This window comes from Argentina anserina, chromosome 2 (genome assembly GCF_933775445.1).
Source record: "Argentina anserina chromosome 2, drPotAnse1.1, whole genome shotgun sequence".
Classification (NCBI taxonomy): Eukaryota; Viridiplantae; Streptophyta; class Magnoliopsida; order Rosales; family Rosaceae; genus Argentina; species Argentina anserina.
The window spans coordinates 18,900,331-18,926,885 of record NC_065873.1 but is presented as its reverse complement, the minus strand read 5'-3'; the positions used below and the strand labels follow the sequence as shown (position 1 = coordinate 18,926,885).

The window sequence follows — 26,555 nt, the reverse complement described above, 5'->3', positions numbered from 1 at the left end:
CTGGAACCGGCAAAGCCGCCCACTTTGAGAGATCCCCGAATGGAAGCGCATCCATGTTGGCTCAATAGTGATGTCTTTATAGTCTTAAATGTAAAGCATCATCACCAAGCCCAGTGGTAGAACTACGTTGCGGGCTGATCTAGCTATATCCCACTCGAGAAACAGTTTGGTATTTAATTAATTACATATTTTAGTCCCACAAAAACTGAAGTCAGTTCAGTTGGTCAAGTTACTCAACTCATTGAGCTTGTGATTCAAGTTCAAATCCCAACTTGCCATTATTTCCTTCATTTTTCTCTAATTTTTTTTCTTTATATCTCTTTTTAAATTCTTTTCTTTTATACACTCTTTTCTTTATTCACTCTTCTTTTATATCACATATTTTCTCAATATTCAAAAAAAAATCTTACAATATTTTTTATAAGTAAGAAATATATCTCATATTTCCCCATTTTCTCTTCCTTTTATTTTGGTCATAGTATTTTATAGCATAATTTCTTAAACTATTTAGTTATTTGTTAAAAATTAATTAATGTCTTCAAAACCAGCCCTACCTAATTCATATTCCTGGTTCCGCCCCCCCTGACCAAGCCTATTTTTATCTTCCAATGACCACCAAAGACCGCCATATCTATCTCGTGCGGGTGATGTTGTCCTCAACATTCACCTGAACATCATCGTTCCAGAACAAGCCCAATTTTATAGAAGAATTAAAAAAAATACGTATTTTTGTTCGACGAGGATAAAAATTAATTTACAAAAGAAAAATAATTAGATTGTAACAAAAGAAAATACATAAAAAGAAGAAATGAGTACTCTGATTTCATTAAAACACATCGATCATCTAAAATCGCGATATGAGAAAGCCCACGAGTGCAAAATAACAAGACAGAAACTTTCGAGGGGTTTAAGGCGAATGCCCAAACTGAACCTCTTCAACTCATAAGCCAACATCAACAGGCAGTCAATCTCTCTCTGTGTTTTGTGATGGTTTCTCTAGGTACCTGGTTCCGATACCTTGCCCACAAGCTCGAATACTCTGCCACTATCAGCTGGAAGGTCTCCTCACTCATTCTTACTCTTACCCATTTCGCAATTTCTCTTTATTTGCTTTGATTAGTCCGTTTCTGGGTTAGAAACTATGATTTGCTAGACTCATTAAGGCTAAAGGATGTAACTTTCGTAGTGGGGAGTTTTCAATTTTGGTAAATAAGGGGTATTTTGAGAGATATTAGACCGGTTTGCCCATGTCTGTGCTGTTTTGTTCTTGAAAGTATGAAACTTGATGGATTGAATCTTTGAGTTGTGTCATTGGGTTCTGTTTTCATGGTGGTTTGTGGTGTTAATATGTTGTCGTGGATAAGGCTTGATTTGGTTGTGGCATTATTATGTTTCATTAAATTTAAGTTGTTTTCTCAGCTGGTAATATATAATTCTTAATGTTATATGGCTACATGGGTTGGAGCTTGTATTCGTTTTCAAGCATAGTTAAGGCTCGAAATTGCGATATAGGCATTTCTAGTAGCTGCTTTGGGGGCATGATCTTAAAAAGAAGCTAGAGTTAGTTTGCAGATATGATAAGAAAATGGGAACTTCTAATGTGGCTGTTGAAAGTTAAAGGTCAAGTGTTAAACTGGGGAGCATCTCAGTCCCTCAAAAATAATTTTTACAGGAGTGTTGCTTGAGGCAAAAGGACTACACCTTATCTTGACAGTTCTTTCATAAATCATTGTTACTAGCAGTCTAAGTTAGTTTATCAGATGGTTTTTATGGTCAACCAATACTTGATGTCTACTTTTAATATGCATGTTTATCTAGTTAGTAAAGGATTTATGAATGGATTTTTTTTTCTGTTATGACCCTTTGTTTGTTAAAGTTTTACTGACAAACAACTTCTTGGAGCCGCAGAACTATAAAGGAGGTCGAATCACAGACAGAGAGCTTGGTGATGCTGTTTGGAAAAATTTGTTCCAGGGAAAGTTGACATACATGCATTGGAACAAAGGAGCAGAGATGGGCCCAAGTATAGGGGATCAAGGGGGAACTCTCCTTGTTAGGAAATTACCAGCTGCAGACCCCAGGTAGTTATCACTACATTTTTCCACGTTAAATCGACTCTCTGATGATGTTTTAAAGTTTTGCGTGTAAATGTCATACCTTCCAGAATTTCTCTATGGATAAGTTTGATTTCATAAGATGTCTCCTTGTGCATTTAAAGGAACTAGAAGATAACATCTCAAATTTTCTATATGATGACTATTATGGATCACCTCAATCATGCAGTGTTTTTCTCTTGAAGATGTACCTGAATGATTAACTTTCTATTTAGTTGCAATTTGGAAAAGTTGCTATTGGCTTTAACTTTCGGAGGTTATAAACTTCTTTGTGAACCATTTGGGTTAGTAGTGACTGTTTCTACAAATGAGTATATGTGGTCAGCGTATGGTCACCCAAGTTTAGTCTATTCTCAATAGAGAACTGTGTGGCACTATTCTCTTAAAGCATTTCTTCAACATGTACTTATAATTTTCGAAATAGTTTTAACGATAAGCTTTATGGTATGCTAAATCATGTTCTGTACTAGTTTTCATTCTTTCAAACTGATCCCTGAGCACAGCTTCTTCAATCACTACATTTGTTATATATGTAATTACGTATGATTCTATCTCTGTGAGAACATAAAATCACATTCTTTTTTCCTTCTGGTGTACATGATTGATGGTTTCCTAACAATTCAAGTGACCCCTTCATTTTTATCAACAGGCGTGTTTTTGTTGGGGATGTAGTGGTCTTGAAGGACCCTGATAACGCAGATAACTTTTTGGTGAGAAGATTGGCTGCTGTAGAAGGGTATGAAATGTTGTCCACGGATGAGAAAGATGATCCTTTTATCCTTGAAAAAGATGAATGCTGGGTTTTGGCAGATAATGAAACTTTGAAACCCAAGGTACATGGATATTTCGAAGTCTTGATCGGTTACTTTTTTTCATCCACATTTCGTTTGTTGTGTTTTATTTAAAGTAAGTAAAGCACACCAGCAGTGCAGTAGCATCTTCATAGTGATACCTAGTGCTTGGTAGCATGGGAGTAGTTTTCATTGGTATTTGCTGCTGTAACATCTATCAATTTATGACCACGGCTCTTTATTTAGATATTAATGAGACTTCTTCATGATCTATGCTAAAGTATTAACAACATAGCTGAGGAGGTTGTTTATTGAACCACATAAATCATCTTAGGATTCCTTATGAATGAAATGGATTGGAAATAGTGAAAGACATGAATTCATGCATTTACTCAAAAGAAATGTATCAAACAATTACTTGCATTCTTTTATTCCAATTGAAAGACAGATTAAATGCACACATGGATCCAGAGTCATATGATTGATGCATCAACTACTTATCCACCACCGTACATAATCTTATGTTTAGAGACCCTGATAATACTGGACTTTGTGAATGTGCATGAGATAATTTTGGGAATTAGAAAGTTAACATTCACTATATAAAGGCGATTTACATAGAATATGCACCCAATGGTTAGGATTAAGAATCACTTTCTCTCCATGCCATCATTTAATCATACTAATTTGGCAAACATGGATAAATTCTTATTCTTATTTTTGCAGGAAGCCAATGATAGTCGAAAGTTTGGTCCGGTTTCCATGACAGACATAGTTGGTAGAGTCATATATTGTCTACGAACTGCTGTTGATCATGGCCCCGTACAGAATAGGTAAGTTACTCAAACCTTATCTGCTTAATTGATTATGTTGTTTTCTTTTTTGGGATTATTTCTGAAATGATTTATATTTGTTTCTTGTGTTCCTATTCCAGTCATGTAAGCATGACAAAGGATTCACCCGTGCTGGAAGTTGAGTTGGATGTCGATGAGATGGCAAAAAACCATAAAGCCTAAAATGTGTCATAAACCACTGACTCATTTGGTTTGTACCTATTTCGCCCCAATTTCCTATTGAATTATTTTTCTTCTTTCTTTTCTTCCCCTGTTTCAAGCACGGGAAAAAAAATAAAGATGGAATTTGAAGCTGTTCTTCAGTCATGGGATGGTTCATGGTTGTAAGTTTGTGAGTTTATGGGTTGTTCAGGTGCTCATAGTTTCGGTCTTGTTGAAGAATATGACGCAGCCTGTACGGGATTTTGAGTTTAGAAATGACAATTTCATTCTCTTGCAGCATTGTAATCTAATAACTACTGAAGAAAAGAAGGATAAATCCACATGTTGTCAGAAAGAAGTGGGATCTATTGTTGGGGGTGTTCTTAGAAATGCTATCAATTATCCACCATAATAAACATGCAGCAAACCCAGGTTATTGTTTGCTTTAGTGAGCCAAGTGGTTGTGTCAGATTCTTTTGCAAACTGGCTCTGTAGCCCTGCCTTGGTGCATATGATGATATCAGTCTGAATCTGATAAAAATGGTCAAGAATAACGTATCCATATGGCTCTTCATGGCATATGGGAGAACCAATTTGTGACATAAAACAACAGAGTAATTCTTCACTTGATGTACGTAAGTGAATTCAAGAACCAATGTGACGTATATGTTCAGAATCGCTTCAAGCATGAGCACCAGGAATTGATTGTGATTCAACTCCGATCAGTATCGGTGGGATTCAAACCTTTCCATAGAGATTTGACACCTTACACTCGTACTCAAAATTCAGGCTATTTGAAATGGTTATGAAAAACTGATCTATATTTTCTCTCTTTTGAAATCAAATGTCATTACGACTTTCAAAGGGGATAAAAAGCTAGGAAAAATTGGAAAATGGAGTCTAGATGGGCCGGGCAAGCGGGTCACAGAACCCGGAGTCAGATCCGAGACTAAAGCGCCTCAACTCTCAAGTGCCTTATCAATGGCAATATATAGGAAATCGTAACCTGGAAAACACTGGGAGCCAGAATAGAGCGTCGCATTTGAAACGCTAAAACCCCCAACAGAAAATGAACAACCGCCACCACTGAACTCCACCACTCTCACCTGTTCTCTTGTCTTTCACTCACCAATGTCACAGAGCGTTCATCTCGTCTGTAAGTACCTCAAACCCCATCAACAAGCTTCTGGCTACTTTGTTCCATAGTTACACTTTTGAGGGTTGAACTCGCTTGTTTGCTTTTCCGTTTCTTAAATTTGTCTTGTCCAGTTGTCGAGCTACCAAACTGGCCATTGGAGTTTGGGTCTGTGATTACTTATTGTTCTGGGTTTTTGATTATTTTGGAGTTCTTATAATCTTCTTTTATCTGCAAGAATCTTCCATTTCTGTGAATATTTGAGGCTGTTCCGATTTTTGTATATCCGGCAACTTGTTATACGAAATTGGTTATTGAAATTGCGCACCGTGTGATTGTTGAAATGATAATATGAAATTAGCACCTGCATATGCAAAAGTGTGTCAAGGAGTAAGCTTTTATGTGTTGTCTGTTTTCCTAGAAGATACTATCTTACTGGACTGCTGCCATGTTTTGTGATATCGGTTACATTCAGTTTACCTGTAGTTACTGGCTATATAGGGGAAATGAAATCAGGTACAAGCGTTTTTGGTTTTCCTTTCATTTTTTAGTGTATTTGTTCGTTTAGGTACTTTGTCAAAACATATTTTTAGGTACACTCTTAGCATGCGGCCGATTTTAGTATGTTATTGTGTTCTATGATGACTAGTGTTGGTCAATGGTGGTTCTGTATATCACTCATAGCTCTTGCTTTCATATTTTGTTAATTTGCGTCCTAATTTTGGATGCTGTTGGTCGTCTTTCAGGTTATGGACCATCCGATAGCAAATGTCTACCTTGTTCTGGGATTCCGGGGAGAGTAGCCCCTGTACACCCTTGCTCTTCTCGTTTCAAGTCGCAGATCAGGGTTGGAACACTGAACCGTGCTTATAGTGGGGTATCTTTTACATGTAGAGCAAGTTCCAGTGGTCGTAACAGAAATCCAGAGTTCGGAAGGCAAAACAGGCAAGGATACTCTCGGGGGAGGAATAGGAGAAATGAAGAGAGAGATGGCTATGAAAACCTTGAAGAATCGGATTTGCTTTCTGCTAAAAATGGTCCACTGCTCTCCCTTCCTAGTAACACAAAGTTTGGGGCTACTGCATCCCCCGGTCCCAGAGAAAAAGAGATTGTTGAGCTGTTCAGGAAAGTCCAGGCTCAGCTTCGGGAGAGAACTGCTGTCAAAGAAGAAAATAAGGTTGAACCTGTGCAAGGGAAAGGTAAAGAGAATGAAACTGTAGATTCTCTTCTTAAACTATTAAGGAAACATTCGGCTGAACAGGCAAAGAGAAACAGTAATGGTGCTGGAAACAAAGACTTTATGTTGGACCAACCAGAAAAGAATGGCCGATATAGTGAAAGAAAAAACACGGCTTTGGATTCAAATAATAGTGTGAAGGATTATACTGAAGAGCCTACTGCCTCTTTGAGCAGGCCTGCATCAAATTTTCGACGCAAGTCTCCCATCAATCGGTTGGCGTATCAACCTATATATTCAGAGGACGATGAGACAGTCAATTCGATGCAGCATGTGAATTCAACTGACAAATGGAAAAGGAATCATGCTGAGAGAGTTTCTAAACCAGAGCCAGAGGTTGAGATTGATGTGGAGTCAATACTTGAGCCTGAGCCTATTCACTTGACTGACATTGACTTTGAGCCTGAATCCGAGCCTGAGCGAGAGATTGTTCAGTTGTTAGAGGATGAGACTTCAGGTCCTGAAGAAAATCTTGTTGATGATGATCATGATGATGAGGAGGAGGACGAGGAGCAACTTATTGAACAGATGGATTTGAGTGCATGTAAGTTACCAGAATTAAGGGCGATCGCCAAGTCTCGAGGCATGAAAGGGTTCTCAAAGATGAAGAAGGCTGAGCTTCTGGAGTTGCTTACCAGCGGGAGCTTAGATTGATTCATGAATGCATACCAGTTCGATGAGATTTTGGTTTTGGTTTCATTTATGTTGGCCTTATTTTCATTTATGATGTTAGTCTTTCACAGAAAAGCTTGTTGGGCGTTTCCAGTTGGGGGTCCTTTTGAGCAATGGCTGGTGAGGTCGGTCTGACCCCAGTGTGAATTAGCCTGTTTTTTGTTCTGTTCAGTCATCTCCGGGAAGCTGTGTCTGATTCAATTTGCTTGTAGACTAGTGAGTGAGTGCTCTATGTAAGACTGGTGAGCTTGTTGAACTGTCAAGTTCACATTTGTAGTTTCTTACTCAAAATATAACTCAAGTTTTTGTCCATCTTTTCTTGTTCATTTCTCATAGGCCTTCCAGCATGTATATGCCTCAAATATTGCAATTGAGAGAATGTATGTTGTTAAACCCTATTGTCAAGGAATTTATGATTTTAGATCATCTTCCAGTGTCTTTGCTCAACAATCATTTCTTCAAACCAAAATTGAATGATTAGTGAGTAAAGATTATACATTATTTTCCCATTTTCATTGCCAGTGAATATCAATGCACGTTTGTTTGATTTAAACTAAGAATTCTGATACTAAAACGTGATAATTTGGGGAAAAACAAAAAAACAAATTCACCTGTACAATTTTCAATTATGACAACCTCAAAGGTCTATCCTGCAATTTCCCAAACTTACTCAAAATTTTTACACCAAAAACACCTCAAAGAGATAAGGCAACGAATCCAACAACACTCTCACTTTCTTCTTCTCCTTTCGACAATGGAAGCCACTCTCTTCTCCTCTCCTCCCCCACACTCCCCCCTATCCCTAACCCGACCCGCCAACCCATTCCTCACTCTCCCGACCCGGCCCGCATTCCCCACCCGCCGCTCCTCCTCCACCATCCGCTCCGCCATCTCCCGCACCAAGAAAGAAGAAACCGTCTCCACAATCAAGACCAACCTCGAAAACTGCTACCTCCTCGCCGGCATCTCCTTCAAGGGCCTCTCCGTCAAACAGCTCCAGGACCTCCGCAAGGCCCTCCCGGACTCCACCAAGCTCATCGTCGCCAAGAACACCCTCGTCATCAAAGCCATCGAGGGCACCCCGTGGGAGGCCCTCAAGCCCTGCATGACCGGAATGAACGCCTGGCTGTTCGTCCACAGCGAGGAGATCCCGCCGGCGATTAAGCCCTACCGGGAGTTTCAGAGGGAGAGGAAGCTTGAGAATGACTTCACCGGGGCCGTGTTTGAGGGCAAGTTTTATGGCCCCGGCGAGTTTAAGGCGCTGGAGACGATGCCGACGAGGCTGGAGATTTATGCCAAGCTGCTCGGAAGCCTTAAGGGCCCGGCGTCGAGTGTGGTGGGGACAATTCAGGCGCCGGCGAGGGAGCTGGTGATGACTTTGCAGGCTTATGTGCAGAAATTGGAGCAGGAGGGAGGGCAATAGTTGGTGTAAGTGTACCTTGAACTTGAAGAAACCAGCTGTTATGATTTTGTTGTTGTTGTTGTAGAATGATTGCATTTGGTTGTTTTTTGTTGACGATTGAAGTATGAAAGAGCTGTAGATTTGTGTAAAATTGGAATCTTAGCAAGTAATGATGATCTTCGGTTTTACGGCTATATGTGCTTAATGGCTGCTCTAGTATGGTTTTTATTCTTTGCAGCGTAATCTATGCCTGTGTGTAGAAGACACAATGCCTAAAAGAATAGTTGTTCCACTTGATTATAATTGTATGCAACAATCTTCGTTTACTAGATGTGTTATGAAATCTATAGAGTTCTTAACATATGAGCATGTAATTTCACATTTGAAGAAGTGAACTGTAATTTCACATTTGCATTAATACAAACTGGCATTGTTCATATTTGTAAAAGGCAGACTAAATTTGTATGGCATGTAAAACAAACAGAAAGCCTTGCCATTAGGTGATAACTTGATGATGTTTCTATTGAGTTTCATGATGATTATCAATGAGGATACGGAGAGTAGAGGCAGCAGTGATTTATTAAATAAAAATTTGGGCCTGACTATTGTTAATGTTATTTCAATAGTGCCACGTTTGCTTCAGGGCCCTAGCTTAAGCTGTAAAGCTATGGTCTTGGTCCATTTTCCCTCTGGAGTATATTTCTGTATATGTTACTGCTTGTCCCCAATTTCCTTATATAAATGACATTGGATAGGAGATGAATATACTTAGTCATGCCATTTAACATGCCAAGGATTTATCAGTTCTCAGGCTTAGGGGGAAGGTTGGCCAAAAAAGAATTTGGTGGAACATGAGCACATGTAGTGAGTTTTCAAATTGATGGGAAAGAGTTGCACCACATGCGTGAGGTTGCATTGCCATAATCCATCTTATTACTCACAATAGCGCTACCACAATGCCCCTAAAACATGTTATCTGGAAACATTCCCCCTGAAAATGTAAACAAGACAATGCCTTCTCCAGGCATTCTGTGAAAAACTGAAACACTGCACCTTTATATAACATACCAGTCACTATGCAATAATTTTTTGGTTCCATATTCAATAATGAGCTAAGATAACCACGTTTCAAATAGTTTCTAATTCTTGGGCTTCTCCACTATGTTTCCTTTTAAGTAGAAATTTGTGATCATGTAAAATCATAGTTGATGACCAAAGTCTTGGTTCAGTGAATTAACAATCTCCTGCTGAGTTACTTGTCCAACACCTGCAAAGTGGAATGAGTTAAAAGTTCCTTGTAGATAGGCAATAAACTGGTAGCACTGTTACTTTCCAACATCTTTGAATTTTTTCTTATTGCGTACAGCCTTGATGGGATGAGAATCCTAGCTTAAAGGTCTTGTAATTGGAATATGTTTTGTCCTTGGTACTTGCAGAACAGCAGAACCTAGAATACTACATTGGTCTCTTTTAGCTCTGCCAAATTATCATGAAATTGCTGGCTTTGTGAGACACTCACAATTGCTTACTGCAATTAAATTTTTCTATTCCTAAAAAGTTCATTTTCCAGTCAAATTCATTGTGGGGTTCAATCTTGTTTGATTTTAGTTGACAACAATGTGTTAAGAAAACTGTTTGATTCTAGATGCATTCTAGTGTTTGCTTCTGTGGGTGAAAGTTTGATCTTGGTTGCAGTTTTGACACGGTGATTGGCAGAGAAGGCCAAAACCTTTCTTAACTGATTGCTGTTCCATCAGAATCCCAGTGATAGGCTTTGCAGCTGGAAGTTAACAGTTTGTTTTTTCATCAGAAAAGAAAAGATTCAGCCTTTGCTTTTATGCCTCAATTCAGTAGATATTCAATTTCATAAAGTAAATTATCATGTGAACAATGCATATGGATTTTGATTTTAATTCACTGTGGTGGATCCATTTTACTCGTTTTTTTTTCATGTCATGTATGATTCTTGTATCTGAGTCTTTTCTCTTTCTGGAGAACAATGCCATGTGACTTCTCTTCACTCATCAGGCCATGCCTTCCCATCCCCTCATGATTGCCCAAACCTCTGCAGAAGTAGAAGCTGCTTCATAAACCTCAGTAATTGCTTAAGTTGCATGGACATTTTGTACTTACGAACAGTTGACACTAGTTGGTACAAACTTCCCTGCAGTGACCAGTTTCCGGGCTGTAAAGCAATTGCTTCTCTGCTGTTAGTTGCGACACTCAGGGTCTGCAAGCACTGGATGGATAAACCGGGAAAGGTGACTACAGAATAAACCTGTGCGATTCTATTCCTGGATGGAGGCATAAACCAGGAAAGATGACTACGAAATGAACCTGTGCGATTCTATCCAAGTCGGCATTTTAGCTCAACATTATCAAAAAACAAGATAACGAGACCTCGATTGTCCCCATGAACAGAAGCATTATTGAATCTGTCACCAATTCGCTTGGAGGTTTCGGTCAAGGGGCCAATCATTCATCCTCAAATTTTGTTTCAGGGTGGTTGAAGTGGAGATTCTGTACAAAATAGGAAGCAAGCCAAATGCTATGGACTTGTAGCAACTACAAACACAGCTTGGAACAAAAGCAGATGAACTTGGACATTGAATCATTTATATAAATTCCTGTTCATGTGCGCTGTTGGTTGGCTCATACTCCATATCTATGTTTCTTTCCTTCTCTTTGAAGGTGACATGACAATGAAACTCATTCTGGATCAAATCTCTATAAATTTAAGTAATTTGTCATCTGTAACCGCCAATCAGGAAATACCAGATTGACCATTTATCTATTAAAACTCTAAAATTATAATATTTAATAGATAATGATTAGATCAGGAAATCAAAAAATAAAGAATAAAAAAATTAAAAAAAATTACTGTGGGAGGAATTTTAGGTAGTGGGCTCTAACCACAACTCCACTATTTTTTTGAAAGGATAACTCCACTATTATTTTCTCCATCTTTTCTTAAATTTAATAAAATAAATTAGCACGTTAGAGCGTGTCAAAAGACTAGTTAGATATAAATTCAATATTGTCAAGTCTCTTTTAAATAACTCATACATAATTTTCTTTCATTTTACACCCATTTCAAATAAGCAAACTTACCATATTAAGAGTTTGTCTATAATTAATAACTTTTTTAATTTCACTAATTTGCCCTTCAAACTGAAGAGTGCTATATTTGGTATCATACTCTATTTTAGCATCAATTTGAATTTCAAATGTTAAAGCTAAAATTTAGTTGGATATAACTTTAACATAAATATTACATTCTTAATTTCTTACCTTGTAATTCATTATTTCAGTTACTACAGATTCTCTATTTTTTCGGTTGTGCGGTTCCTCATGTTATAAAACCTGGAATTGACATTTGAAGACTGTGATAGATATCAGACACAGAAGGATAATGAAGCAATCCCATATTGTTTAGTAGTGTATTGTTAGTAGATTATGTTCCTAACTTACTAATAGGATGAGAAGGATCCATTCAACATCAAAGACCCTACCTTCCATTTATGTCAAACTAAATGCACATGGCTTTGCTTTGCTTGACACAAGTCTGTCACAAAAGACATATTTCCTCCAACTTGTGTCCTCTCTATTCTCTAAATCTCACCTCAAAGGTTTGCCCAATGTGTACATGACATTTGCTTTGTATTCACGGATGAATAGCTGCCAGCCGTTGATGTATGCGAGTGTCAGTGTAGCACTCTAATGCATGTCTAAATGGGTGTTGAAGGCAATCGCTCGATGTTTCAACACAGTCCTGTTAATGCAGATCTTCGAAGAGAAATACTAAGATGTATGATGAAATGTCTCGTAAATCTAGAAGGCATAAGTTCCTTTAAGCTACTTACATGCATTGAGCTTTAAAGATCCCTAGACAAGTGAACGACCATGAGGACTAAAACTCGGAGTCGTTGAAGTAACCGACTCCTCTTTTATGTGAAGTTTGTTGATCTCGACTACCAATATGGACAAATGGGGAACCAAATCTTTAATGATCATGTCCTTTGAAAGTAGCAACAGGCCAACTGAGCGTGTACGTCAAGTGTAGCTTTAAGTTTAGAAATCAAATTATGAAAAGGTTTTGCTTACTGAGCAAAAGACAAGGAATCACACATTGAGCTTTAAACCACCTTGTGATTACTAATTTATAGAGCTTAAGCAGTATTACCTATAAATTTATATCAAAATTAAGCACTACAGATCTGTGTAGCAGAAGGGTTTCTGCACTAGAATTATGCAGAAAGGAAAAGTCGTGTTGATATTTCCCTAATTAAGAACTTTTTCTTTTTCCCAAATACTGATGCAGATGAGAAACAGTAGTACGTACTCCTCAGTCCTGGGCTCCTGGCCATGGTAAATAAAAGTTTTTAAAGCTTGTCCTGACAGAGACTCACTTCCAAATCTTGTTTTGCATTTAAAGGCGACCAAAGTGTTGTGCAATAATGCAATCTGAGCACAGTCTCATACGTAGAGAAAACTGGGTTTGAAGAGTGTACTCAACTCATAGTAGAAATTTCAGTGTTAGCAAATAAATGCATGTACGCGTACGGTTGTCATAGATTGGTTTACAGTTTTACAGGTTCACATGCCTATGAAACAGCATAGTGATTTGATCATAGAAGGATGATCTCTACCATTTATGGAGCAACACAGACAGACCAGGACATCACTGTTCTTATAGCAGAGTTGCTGCAATGAAAATGCCCCCCCCCCCACACACAACTTGTTGCTTGTCATTGTTTCACGTGAATCAGATACAAAATCTCATGCATGCTGTAATTAGCAAAACTAGTACTAGCTGCAAAGAGTTGGGACACAAAACTACTGGTGAAAGCCTCAAGAATCAGTTCCCAATTTTCAAATAGTATTCACCTTTTTCTTTTTATCACATCAATGGTTCAGTGAATTTGTCCTAAACGCTAATCACCTTATCGTCAAAGAGGAAACAAACAAACAAGATGCTTAGGTATAGTTTGGTTGGGTAGGTATGGGGTTTATGTTTGCTAGCTAGGAGTAGGAGAAGAGTGAAGTAGGCATAGCGGCAACATATAAAAGGGTAAAATTCCATCTTATTCTTTATGGTGAGCCTTAAAAAGAGGATATTATTCTAAAAGCCATGAAAAAAAAACATGGAATCCTAATCATTTTATGAGTGTGGAGTAGGTAGCAAGTAAATCAAGTTATGAATTGTTGAGAACTTTAGTCATATGATAACTCATAATCTGCAGAAATGTTTTTGATGGATTTTTGTAACTGATGATAATAGGTAGGTCCGTAGGTGTCAATTTCATTAGGGTTAATGCCAAGTGTGCATTTGTTTGGATCTTCCATAATCTGAGGTCATTCAGCTCCCAGGAGTATGTATTGTTCTAATCATCCTTTTTTAGCATTTTGTGTACGTCCTGCTTCATTGTGTTTTGGGTTAAGTGACAAAATACATGTTAAACTTTTATAATTGCTTATTGATGAGTCTAATCATAAGAAATTGACATAAATTTTCATATTTTTATATCTCCACCTTCATGAATTCTAATATTTTTCATTCAAATGCTAATCAATTTCATGAGTTTGTTTTAAGTTTTTCAATTAAATAATAATGATTTGTGATATGTGAAGAGTAATGTGCAAGACAACTAAACATGTTTCCATATTAAATCTCATGAACACAATATACTGTAGGTTGTCATACTAAATTTTACTTGGAGAGTAATACACAACACATGAAATGTGTCTATAATTAACTTGAGATAATGATAATATGCAGCCCTTTTATAGAAGTTGTCACCCTGATTTAACATTATCAACTTTCTAATTACATATGGTGACATTATACTTTCAACCTTCATCTGTAGGGTTAGTTTAACCAATATGATCAAATGAAGTGGCGGCTCTTACAACGCTTAGCATATTGAAAAGGCTGTGCCTTTATCAAAAATCATTTTCTTTGCTTAACAGTGTGTTTGGAGGAGAGAAAACATGAGGATATTTTTAATTGAAAGTAAGGATTTTATAATTCCTAACGGTCAATTCTCTCGTTTGACATTGTTAAATAGGAAATTCTAAATTCTTGTGAAAAAGAAACGAATGAATTCATCGTTTAGATTCCTCAGTTGAATTCCCTATAAAATATGTGTCATTTACAAATTCATCTACAAGTTCCATTATTTTTACAAAAAAAAAAGGATTTTAAAATTTAATTGTTTTTAATATGTCTCAAACTTTCCTAATCTACTACACAATTCAAATCCCACATAAATATAACCAAACAATATAATTTATAATTAATTGAATTTAGATTGATGGATTTCAAGATGTCATCATATATATAGTCCTACATATTTCATAATTTTCTCATCCAAATGCACTGTAAATGGATATAAATTTGTCAATCACCCTTAGTTTGCCCACCCAAAGCTCACCTCCTCAAATGCTACCATGTGTTCTTTTCTTTAATCATGATTAACAATATTATAAATGAATTCTAAATGGGGCTTGTTTTTCTTTGTTTTTCATCATACATGGGAATTAATATCTTCTTCTTTGTTTTTCCTATAGCTTTGCTGGGAGTTGCTTTTCCTTAAGTTTGGAAGCATGTACTCATGGATGAAAACAATTGAAATCAATTTTGAAAACTTATTTAATATATGTCGATCATTAATTCATTATCATCTAATGTTATATATCCTTCGATATTGGATGATTTGGAATTATTAATAGCACCAAGTTCTACTTGAAATCTTATGCGCAAGATATATGAGATTTCAAGAAGAGAGAGAGAGGTAGAGTTCGTAAGGATAAAGAAAGACAATGTTTTATTTAAAGAAAAAAAACAAAGTTATCCTATATCATTTAGTTTAGTATTATAATACTTAATAAATATTAACCATGGTAAAAAAGAAAAGAATGACACATAACAGCATTTGAGGAGGTGGACATTGAATGGATAAATTAAAGATGGTCGTCAAATTTATATCGATCGAAAATATTTAAACATAAAATCTTCTATTTTTTTCTTGGGTAGATAATGTTTTTTATCCCTTTATGAAGGAAGCCAAGGAACATGGTAAATTTGTGAAGATATGAGGGATACATTAGTAATCAGAGATAGTTGGACAAAGAATCGTGGTCTTCTCTGTAGGATCTTTTTTCTGGATAGCATTGTTCCATTGCGCGCATTCTTCAATCTTCAATCTTCAATCCTTTTTTAATTAAGGAAAAAGGCTTGACTTCTCTTACAATTTCTCCTAATCATGATTAGTACATCCTAAAGCCTCCTTTAAATGTTTACTTTTGTTTACCATCTCACTCTCTCTCATTAATCTCTTAAATATTCCCCTCACCCCAACAAATCTGCAACCATATAGGCCCCACCATTTTAGTTCTTATTTTTCTCATTCCATCAAAAACTATTCATTCTGTCACACACAAAAAACTCTCATTCCTTGAACATTTGCTCTCTCTCTCTCTTTCTCTCTCTCATGCAGCTTTGTAATGAAAGCAGTGCATGAGGGTCTAGATTGATTCTCCAAGATTGATCCTTTTTGACTAACCCATTGAGGATTTCATGCTGAAGTTTTCATCTTTGGGTTTATCAAGATCTGTTTATGGCTCAAGCCACCAGGCATAGAGGGGGTAAGGTTTTGATTCAAAGATAAATTTTTTATTTCTGCAATGTTGGATTTCTTAGCTTTATTCATTCATATGTTTAGTAATTTTGTTGTATTGAAATGTGTTGGAGATTAATTGGGCTGGGGTGCTTTGTTGAGCTTCAATTTGAGCTCCTCTGGCATTTGTGCAAATTTTCTGGGTTTCAATAGCGAGTTTGATAATCTATAAACTGTTTAATCAGTTCATTTTTTCGGTTGATATTGTGGGTTTATGTCTTATCTTATTTTGGCTTGTGGAGATAATTAAGGGGTTTTAGTATAGTGAATTTAGTCAATTTACATACCTATGGCATTGCTCAAGACATACAGAAATGGAGGAATTATGGTTTCTGAATCTCATTTTGTTTGGCTTCCTTAGAGAAAACAGGAAACACAAATTTACTTATTCAACTAAGTTCAACTGAGGTTCTTGTTTATATTTTGGTCTCGTATAGTGTTTTACAAATTTTCTTTCCCTCCTTTTCCTGTCCTATTGATGATGAGTCCACAGTGAAATCAATTCACTGTATTGAGTTTGAAACGTTTTCGGCAGTAAAGATCTATTCTTTGAATCAGAAACAGATGACCATTGGGCCTGAAGTGTCTTTTCTTTGCATATTGTGAGTTTCATTGCTTGATTAGATTTGTTTTTAGGACCATTAGTGTGAAACTCAGCATGATAGTTAAGTCTGAGTCGCTTTTAACCAATTTATTAACTTGTGATGTAAACGTAAGATATAAATCATGCAGGAGATTTAGAAGCGAAAACTGCTCATTGGTCTAATGGTGATTCCAAAGGCACTCTTATTAAAAATGAAACTACTTGGGGCAGAACATGAAATATTTTGGTTAAGTTCACATTCTTATTATATTTGTCTGTGTTATTTTAGTATTGAATTCTGAATTTCTTTTCTTCCTCAAACAGGTGAGATGGACACAGCATCTATAAAATGTCTAATTAATAGCATATCTCGGCTGGTTCTTTTAGTTTCATGCCAAACACTTAGGTCTGTGCCTGTTCAGAAGGTTTACAGAACCATAGTTGATGTATTGAAGCTTTTGAAGCCATTACTTGATGAGGTAGTTGATTACCATATACCTTCAGATAACATTCTTTTTCAAGAGTGTGAAGAATTGGATATGGTTGTCAATGAAGCCAGGGAATTCATGGAAAACTGGTCTCCAAAGTCAAGCAAACTATTAAGTGTAAGTTAACTGAATGAGTGTATCTTTCTACTCTTGAGGATTTTTGTTTAGAAATGGCTTGGGTTTCTTGTATGCACCCTTTTCATATAAAAATAAATTTTAAGAATATAAATTTTTTAACCAACATGGTACAGCTTTAGATTTCTTATGACATCAAAAACTTCTGCTGCTATGCATCCCTGGGAGTTATAATAAGGTCACAGATTGTTTTGGTGTATGTATGGCTGTGAGTATGTGTTCGAATGTGCGTGAGTATGAGTTTATAAGGGTTCTTTATGATTTAACTTCAATCTGTTTACAATTTATCCTCAGGCTTTGCGGAGTGAGCCATTGTTAACAAAGATACAAACTTCATCGCTCAAGATTTGCTGTACATTAAGTAGATTATTACAGTCGTCTTCATCTGCTTCAGGTTTAATGGGTCTTCAGGTATTTACTAACTTCGCAATATCATCTATATATAACATTTTCTCAAAAGTAGAGAGTTTAGTTGTTTTCTGAAATTTCACTAATTTCATCCAAATATCTTCTCCCCATTATCTTACCCTAGTTCTTATAGTCTGTTATTTAGTTTACGTCTGATGATCATTTTGTTGCTATAAAAGTAATCATGATAAGTACACGCCTAATATCTGGAAAAATCTTGCAGCAATGTATGCAGGAAATTGAACGTTTGAAGCCTGAAAAAGTAACAGAATACTTAGAAGAGGCTTTGAAAAGTCAAACAAAAGATTTCATGCCTTCCACCAAATATCTTATGAAAATTACGGAATTGCTTAGCTTGACTTCCAGTCAAGAACTGCTGAAAGAAAGTATTGCTGTGGAAAAGGAAAGAATGAATGCTGAGGTTCGTGATATTAGGGGGGAGCTAGCTCAAATCGATCAGGTTGTGGTTTTTGTCTCTCATATTCGCGAATTCATGGTTAAAAGTGACCACATTACCGCATCTGGCTTCCCGGTCCCTCCATATTTCCGCTGCCCTTTGTCTTCAGAACTCATGTTGGATCCTGTGATTGTAGCTTCGGGTCAAACATATGAGAGAACTGCCATCCAAAAATGGCTTGATCATGGGTTGATTATCTGCCCCAAGACCCGTCACAGGCTGACACATACAAACCTCATTCCCAATTATACTTTCAAAGCTATGGTAGAAAGTTGGTGTCAGGAAAATAATATTAAACATGCGAAGAACCCTGACTGCACTAATGCTATGACCTTTTCATCTCCATCAGGTCACATCTCTCCTGAAGGTTTAATTCACACAGATACCCAGTACCATATCAGCAGTAGCAATGTGATATCAAGATCCTCTGTCGAAGTTGAGAAGCAAAGAAAAGATGTATCTCCTAGATTGAGTGGAGAAAACTCCAATGGATGTCCTAGAGGTGAAAAAGGCCAGGCATCACCAAAACAGTCATATATTCATAGCAGGAGTGAATCAGCTTCAAGTTTTGTTTCCAGTGTTGACTATATGCCTCCACCATCTATTAAGGTATCAGGGATATCCAATAAGGATGAAAAGGATGAGTTTTCTGGAGAAATCACATTTGAGCATCCTAGTGCTTGTACTCCAAATAAAGAATCAGGAATTTTCCCTGGCCTATCTGGAAAAAAGTCTCACCTTTCAAATGCCAAAGCAGAAGTGGCATCATGGCAGGACAGTCCTAATTACCCAAACAAACAGCTGCTTCCATTTTCTTGCTCAGAGTCTGATGGGTTGACAACAACATTTCATGTCATGAAATTAATTGAAGACCTTAAGAGCCAATTAGACGAAGTGCAAACTATGGCTGCAGAAGAATTGCGGCTTCTTGCAAAGCACAATATGGATAATCGCATTATTATAGGACAGTGTGGTGCTATAACACCATTGCTTTCGCTTTTATATTCAGACGTGAAGATAACGCAAGAGCATGCTGTGACAGCTCTTTTGAATTTATCAATTAATGAAGACAATAAGGCCATGATTGCAGAAGCAGGAGCAATTGAACCACTAATCCATGTTTTGAAAACTGGAAATGACGGTGCCAAAGAGAATTCAGCTGCAGCTTTATTCAGCCTCTCTGTGTTGGATGAATACAAGGCCAAAATTGGCCGTTCTGGTGCAGTGATGGCCTTGGTTGATCTTCTATGCTCTGGGACTCTTAGAGGGAAGAAAGATGCTGCTACAGCACTGTTTAACCTCTCTATTTTTCACGAAAATAAGGCTCGCCTAGTTCAAGCGGGGGCTGTGAAGCACCTTATTGAGTTGATGGACCCTGACACTGGGATGGCTGATAAAGCTGTTGCTCTTCTGGCAAATTTGTCCACCATTGCAGAGGGGCGCTTAGCAATTGCTCGGGGAGGAGGAATTCCATTACTAGTTGAGCTTGTGGAATCAGGTTCTCAGAGGGGAAAGGAAAACTCTGCCTCTGTTCTCCTGCAATTGTGCCTTCATAGTCCAAAGTTTTGTACTATGGTTCTTCAGGAAGGAGCTGTTCCTCCCCTGGTCGCTTTATCTCAGTCTGGCACTACAAGAGCAAAGGAAAAGGTATGTAGTTTAATAATCGTTCATGCATATTTACCTAGCGCTCTGTTTATCTGCTCTCTGTTCGTTAAATATTGTTGATGACTTGTTAGGGCCCATGCCAACTTCTAAAAAATAGAGAGAAACAAACTGATTATTGAAGAAACCAGTGCTTTTTCTTCCCATCATTTCATCGACTGTTATTTAGCAATCCAGAAAGAAGTTTTACCCCTCTTGCCCTGGTGATTGACACATTTACTTATCATTAAAAGGAGATGACTCCATAATGTCAAAGGTTTGCAAGAAACCTCAGACATGAAAAACAGATCTCATATTTTCATGTGTGGTTTTTGTTGAAGTAAAAATTCATCTATGGTTTGCAGAAAATAAATGTCTGTCCCTATTGAGTCCATACTAAAACTGTAGATATGCCAAGCATTTCATAATGTGGAGATCGATAAGATTTATCTGGAGACTGGAGTTGTGGTACAAAGAAGATGATATGTTTTACATGAATTATGCAGGCACAGCAGCTTCTCAGCCACTTCCGGAATCAGAGAGGAGGGGCTATGAAAGGAAAATAGAAACATTTTCTTGAACTGCCGCAGATTTTTTTCTCTCCTGATTTTGCTCCTCCATAATATTTCTTCTCCCTCGAGAATTTTATAGGGCCATTCTTTTTCCACATATTCTTTACTTGTACTTTTGATTTTAGAAGAGTGTAAAGTTTTTGCACATTTTTTTTTTGATGAGTGAGCTAAGGATTGATTGAGCCTAGGATCTCCAAACTTCTCTTTCTGTGTGTTTTGTTCTACATTTTGGTTTCTCTTGTACTTATGCTAGGTAGGCTGCTTTTGCTCTTAGTTTCATTGAGAACATAGCTTCGTTGAGTGACCGCTGTGATTGATTTGGTTCGAATACATTGCTGTGCATATACCCTGTACATATAATATACTCTTGTGGAATCTGCAGTATGATCAGAGACTTTAATTTATCATACCATATGCTATATTATGCGCACTAATTCTGGTTTTCTCGGCACTTTTTATTCTTATATTTGATGTTTTGATTGATTCTACTAAAGGTTTGGTTAAGCTCTCAATTGAAAAGTTTTGAGACAAAGAAAGAGGTTTCTTCTATTTTCATTTGTGCTTTGCTTTTTCCCCTGGAAAAAGAGGAGGAAAAAAAAATATACGGGCAGTTGGCTGCCCGGACTTTGATAAAGACGGGTTAAAATGACAATTTGGCCCAAATCAATAATTTGGAAAAAAAAAGTGTCTTGCAAGTTTATTAATTAATTTCTAATAGCAACCTCACAAGCTGATCGACGGTATCAACTAGATTTGATTATGATTTGGTTGCCGGAGAATGTATGATCCACAAGGTTGGTGTTGTTACGTTTTGGTTCAATAGAAGGCTGGTGTTGGCCATGATACAATCAGTAATGGTAAGTAAATATTTTTTTAAATAAATGAAAATAAATGATGAAACAGTTCGATTACATATGCAGGTAAAGAAAACTATGCGCGTCTCTCTATTTAGAATTTACTTTTAACTACTGCGAGGGGAAATTCGAGTCGGATATAACATTCAAGCAGCAGGCCGCAGCAGGGAACAAGGTCACAAGAGAGGTACTCGGTGAATGAAATTGATTTTTCATGTGAGGTGAGCCTTTGCGAGAAAAAGCACTGAATTTAGACTAATTTGGGGATCTCTCTTTATATATGTTACCTGGAGACCAATATTTTTTGCATTACAACTATCTTATATTGAGATCCAGAGAGCTTGACCAATATATGTTTCGTGATTGGTTGCTTGTGACCCAATACACAACTTGGAGAGCTCACATGCGAATTTAGATAAGAATAGCTAGATGCATTTGGAATTTGTTAGTTTGTTGTTAAAGTAGATCTCCATGATCCTAAATCAAACTAATGAGACAATAATTGAAGATGACATGAATAGCACAAAGTGAAGTTGATGTATTTTACTGACTTTTATATTTGAGTAAAAGTAGAAGAACCATACAAATTTGCTTTAAACGACCAAAGAAATATATGCTAGTACGCTTCAGGAAAACAAAGAATCGTTTATTAATTTATGTTGCATGCATAATTATCTGTCCAGTGACAAAAGAATAGAAATCAATTATATTCCTAAGTTGGGTTGATTTATTAATAGACCGAGTGACATGGGTGTTATTAACATGCATGAGTAGTGATCATTGACTCATTTTCGTTACACGTACATACGTAGATTGAGTAGGTTCACACAGTCACACTAATAATAAAACAGTGAAACTTAATACACAATTACACATGTAGTGAAGTAATTAACTAATTATTTCTAAGCTCAAATTAAACAAACTATATCAACTATGAGCGAATGATCAAATAAACCAACATTATTATGAAGAAACAAATTAAAAGAGGATGATCGAGTGCTCATTTTTTTTCTGTAGTCCTCACACGACTCACATGCATCCCGATATAGAAAATAATGATCAGATCAACAGAACGCCATTATAGTACCGATCGCGAGATTTATGACTCCGGCCATGTAATTCTAAGATCGTGTCAGATCTTAACCCCAAAGAAAGCAAGAGAAGAAACAAATAAGATCTGAGATACAGGACCGGTCTCTTGCGTAGGAATTAGAACGGTAATTGAGGTTATGGAGCTTTACTACATCCTTTTCTTTATCCAATTATCCTCAATGGAGCGAGCTAGCTCTGTGGTTTTAACCACACTCGGGGTGATTATGTGAGATAAACTCCCATAATGTACAGCTATAGAGATCCTTTAACGACCCACAATTCAAACTAGATCGATCACATATATTATTAACTTCTTGAAGTCACAGATATATATATATATATATATATATATATATATATAAATTCGCTTATAAGTAGGAATCTAGCAATAATGGTTTTGATCGTACTAAAAACTACTGTGTAGTAACAGTTGCCATGTTCAGAACTCAGAAAGTGTACGTAAATGACTGTAGTGTATGAATGTGAAAGATCAAAGATGATCGATATATATGTTGGCAGTTGCAATATTAATGTAGGTTTGGCCCTTTTCATCATCAATCAGTCATCGTAATTGACCCTATTGCATTGTTGAATCATAGCATTGTCAGTCATTTTCTATATTTGGGGTTAATAATAGGTTTACGAAACATACACATAACGGGAAAGGATAAATTCAATAAACAATATTCTAACTATTGGCTATTTTAAATTTTGTTACCTCATATTTAAAAATTATTACGTTAGCAACTCAAATTTATATTTCAGGTTAATTTAGTTCTTTCCGTCAATTAACATTGTTAATGATTTTATTTTCTATTAATTTTTAAGGGCATTTTCACCACTTTATTTCTCACTGATTTCACTTAGTTTATAGCCAGTATTTTCTACCATTCAAACCAATTGTTATATAGACATTTTATTTTACTTTTGAAACATTTAAATGCCTATGATAGAGTTTTTTAGCATATTATTATAACAATATAGTTGTTGGTTGATGGACACATACAATATGAAATATATGCTAGTTTATTATGTAATTGCGAACTTTAGTTTGTCTGTAATAGTTGTGTTAAATTAAGGATGTTTATTAATTTTATAATAAATTATATGAATTAATTAACTTATTTTTTTTAAATAGAAGTTGAAATTAGAGGGAAATGAAAAATGAAATCGGAAGAAATTGAAGTAACAAAAATACCCCTAAAATTTTGTGGGATATGAAGTCACTAATAGTATTAATTAACGGAATGAATTAGGTTGAAATAGAAACTTGAGTTATTAATGCGATGGTTTTCAAATGTAAAGTACTAAATTAGAGTGAGCAATAATTTGGGTATTGTATGTTGAATTTTGTTATATGATTTTGGCATAAAAACAGTATACATGAAGCTTACAATCATGTGCATATGAACATGCTCTAGAAGCCACACCTATCGCTATACATATTAATGTGATAGAAGAAATTATGGCCATGCCAGTCTATGTTGCATTCTACTATTTGAGATTTGAGAGGCATTACGTACAATATTATGCGTAGGAGATGATGATAATGGGACCCTAAACTATGAGTTGCATCATGTGATTCTTTCAAGCGTGTTCATATCATTTGTCCGTTCAGATCCGCCACTCTAAGATGAATGGTTTAAGAGAGTTGATTATTGTTTCATCAGTAACTCAACACTGTCAATCTAAGAATAACATAAACAAGCTAAAATCTTGTTAAGGTGTGAAGAAGGCTACCATTAGGATTGAGACGGGATTTGAAGTGGTCACCCTGTCGATCACTATGGCCTTCTACTTTGAGGGGCTGGAACGTTATGTAGGTTGCAGTCTTAAACTTATCACGTTTATAATGTAGATAATGTTTTCTTGTTTCCTTATTACCATGAAATTATCAAATCATTAGGGTTAGTGGATATATATATCTGTGGCTCTGTGGCTGGAAATGGATGGATGTGTTTAACCCTATTTTATGTACATCTCCGCCCGATATCTCTAAAAATTTATTCACGCTGGGTTGGGGCTCTCTGCAAAAACTCGAAAGTCCCACAGGGATTCCATAGATGTATAGGTGACTGTTCCAAGTGTTCTAAAGCTGAGATGGGGCATAATTTGTGTGTCAGGAGTTGAAGTCTTATTTTGGGGAGAAAAAGAAGAGAAGGCATTGAGAGACAAGAAATTCACAAGGGCACTCTAGTCATTCAGATAGGAACTGTCATTCAAATCAACAGTAGAGCTAAGAGGGTACTAGTCAAGAAAGAAAATCATGTAATGTATATAATTACCTTATTTATTTTACCCCCTTCTGGAGTTCCTGTCACCATTTCACATTTTCACCGGCTATCCCAAATGCCTTTCCATTGTCATAAAAAGCCCTAAATGCACAATTCTCTTCTCTGTCATTGTGTTTATCTCCCCTAATTGGAATTTATTGTGATGAGTTGTTTTGCTCAACCCTTTCCAGCAGGGAAACCCGGCCGTCCCTTCGTATTTTCAAGATTTCCGTCTAGCTCGAACCATTTAAGCAAAACACAAAAAAGTACTTGAAAACTGTGTCTCTGTGAGAGAAAGAGTCAAGAGGTACAGTCCTTCAAAGCTCTCCCATCAATCTCATCACATATTCACATCCACAACAAAGATCACCACACTCTTTTTCTTGCTTCACCATTTCCAGCTTCATTTCCCTGTCTCTCTCTCCTCCATCCATCCCTTTTCAGAATATGGAATTCCGTCTGTAATATCAATCAATAATTACGGTCTGTTTTGTTTCCTTGTTTTCATAATCAGACACTAGAAATCAATCAGAGATTCATCCAGTACAGTTCTCCGGACCACTCTTTTTCCAAAGTTATTAAATCCAAACTCTCTCTTCTCTGTGGTGAGAATCAGAAACCCTAAAAGAAGAAAAAGGAGATTAGTAAATCCATGGATTCAATCCCAGAGATGGATGACTCCCCCAACTCTACAGAACACAAAATTCAGAACCATAACCTAATCATGACCACACCTGGCATGATGATAACCAGCAGCGCAGCTGGTTCTGGTGTGACACTAGCAGTCTCGGCTTCTTCTTCTTCATCTTCCCCTGCTTCCAGTAGTCGTTACGAGAACCAAAAGCGCCGTGACTGGAACACCTTCGGGCAGTACCTGAACAACCACCGCCCTCCGCTCTCCCTCTCCCGCTGCAGCGGTGCTCATGTTCTCGAATTCCTCCGCTACCTCGACCAGTTCGGGAAGACTAAAGTCCACACTCCAATCTGTCCCTTCTATGGTCACCCCAATCCGCCAGCCCCCTGCCCCTGCCCGCTGCGTCAGGCCTGGGGAAGCCTGGATGCCCTCATCGGTCGGCTTCGGGCCGCCTTCGAAGAAAACGGAGGCAAGCCGGAAGTTAATCCTTTCGGAGCTAGAGCCGTTAGGCTCTATCTTCGTGAGGTCCGGGACTTGCAGTCCAAAGCAAGAGGAATTAGCTACGAGAAGAAGAAGCGGAAGCGCCCCCCGCTGCCACAACAGTTGCCACCACCACCTCAGCACCACCCTCCTCCGGGTGCCAGCTGTCAGTAAGCTCAAGTTATAGCTCTAACGATGATCCATTGATATAATCAATGGAAAATGATGAGCTATACGAGTTGAGATAAAATCGATCAGTCCCGCTTTAGCAGATGGTATTTTCTTTCTTAAATTCCTGTCTTTTTTTTTTTCTACTTAGCTGAGTCTATGCCGGTATGGTACTTGGGTGTTGTCTAGGGTTTAGCAGTTAATTTTATGTGGTTGTTGGTAGCCACTCTGAGCACTACTAGAGAGACTACTTGTGTTTCAGTTTATGTGCTTAATTTTCTGTGTCTTCTATTTGCTATGAGCATGGATCGAAAGTAACTATTGTTCCTTATTATCTTTTTGTGACATTATGAATCTGTCTGATAACTCCCTGATCGAAACTTGCCTAGTTAACCCATAGATTTGCTTGGAGCTTGCAACTTCTGCCTTCTCTAACCTTTTCTTTCATTCACATATATATGGCAATTTTCTTGAAAACTGCTGTTGGAAACTCCAAGTTAACTCAGAATCAAACACTGGACAAAGCTTGAAGGACGTACTCTACATTAGGATCATACATGAACATGTCAGATATCAATATGTCTCTTAGCACCATATATAAACTTGCTTTCTTTAGTGCTTTAATTTGTGTTGCTGATTGGTCAGACAAAGCCTCTCTTTTATCTCCGACTTCCCCCTTAGCTTCTCCTTCAGTGTTTCCCACCTTTTCCTACTTTACTGTCTTAGGAATATTTGATATATATGG

General features: G+C 37.1%; 5 protein-coding genes across 8 annotated transcripts; all 5 read left to right on the top strand.

The window, feature by feature from the left end:
• Positions 1-850: 850 nt before the first annotated feature.
• On the top strand, positions 851-4,342 carry LOC126783628 (uncharacterized). The gene is made up of 5 exons (XM_050509132.1): positions 851-1,059; positions 1,909-2,081; positions 2,764-2,947; positions 3,632-3,738; positions 3,840-4,342. Exons 1-5 carry the CDS (start codon positions 988-990, stop codon positions 3,919-3,921), a joined length of 618 nt encoding a protein of 205 aa, XP_050365089.1. The 5' UTR covers positions 851-987; the 3' UTR covers positions 3,922-4,342.
• Positions 4,343-4,908: 566 nt separating this feature from the next.
• On the top strand, positions 4,909-7,341 carry LOC126783296 (rho-N domain-containing protein 1, chloroplastic). The gene is made up of 2 exons (XM_050508740.1): positions 4,909-5,056; positions 5,782-7,341. The coding sequence occupies exons 1-2, from the start codon at positions 5,032-5,034 to the stop codon at positions 6,924-6,926; spliced, it is 1,170 nt and encodes a 389-aa protein (XP_050364697.1). The 5' UTR covers positions 4,909-5,031; the 3' UTR covers positions 6,927-7,341.
• Positions 7,342-7,680: 339 nt separating this feature from the next.
• Positions 7,681-10,881, top strand: LOC126783348 (50S ribosomal protein L10, chloroplastic). 4 transcript variants are annotated; one of them, XM_050508802.1, is made up of 2 exons: positions 7,681-8,372; positions 10,517-10,881. In XM_050508802.1, the coding sequence occupies exon 1, from the start codon at positions 7,699-7,701 to the stop codon at positions 8,365-8,367; it is 669 nt and encodes a 222-aa protein (XP_050364759.1). In that variant the 5' UTR covers positions 7,681-7,698; the 3' UTR covers positions 8,368-8,372; positions 10,517-10,881. The 4 variants fall into 4 exon arrangements, with proteins under 4 accessions (XP_050364759.1, XP_050364761.1, XP_050364760.1 ...); XM_050508804.1 differs by lacking the exon at positions 10,517-10,881 and adding an exon at positions 10,375-10,391; XM_050508803.1 differs by lacking the exon at positions 10,517-10,881 and adding an exon at positions 10,042-10,060.
• Positions 10,882-15,793: 4,912 nt separating this feature from the next.
• Positions 15,794-20,760, top strand: LOC126782253 (U-box domain-containing protein 3). The gene is made up of 5 exons (XM_050507468.1): positions 15,794-15,993; positions 16,933-17,213; positions 17,526-17,642; positions 17,863-19,743; positions 20,244-20,760. The coding sequence occupies exons 1-5, from the start codon at positions 15,966-15,968 to the stop codon at positions 20,301-20,303; spliced, it is 2,367 nt and encodes a 788-aa protein (XP_050363425.1). The 5' UTR covers positions 15,794-15,965; the 3' UTR covers positions 20,304-20,760.
• Positions 20,761-24,767: 4,007 nt separating this feature from the next.
• Positions 24,768-26,155, top strand: LOC126782589 (protein LIGHT-DEPENDENT SHORT HYPOCOTYLS 4-like). Its single transcript, XM_050507863.1, has one exon. It carries the CDS (start codon positions 25,181-25,183, stop codon positions 25,814-25,816), a length of 636 nt encoding a protein of 211 aa, XP_050363820.1. The 5' UTR covers positions 24,768-25,180; the 3' UTR covers positions 25,817-26,155.
• The last annotated feature ends 400 nt before the right edge of the window (positions 26,156-26,555 follow it).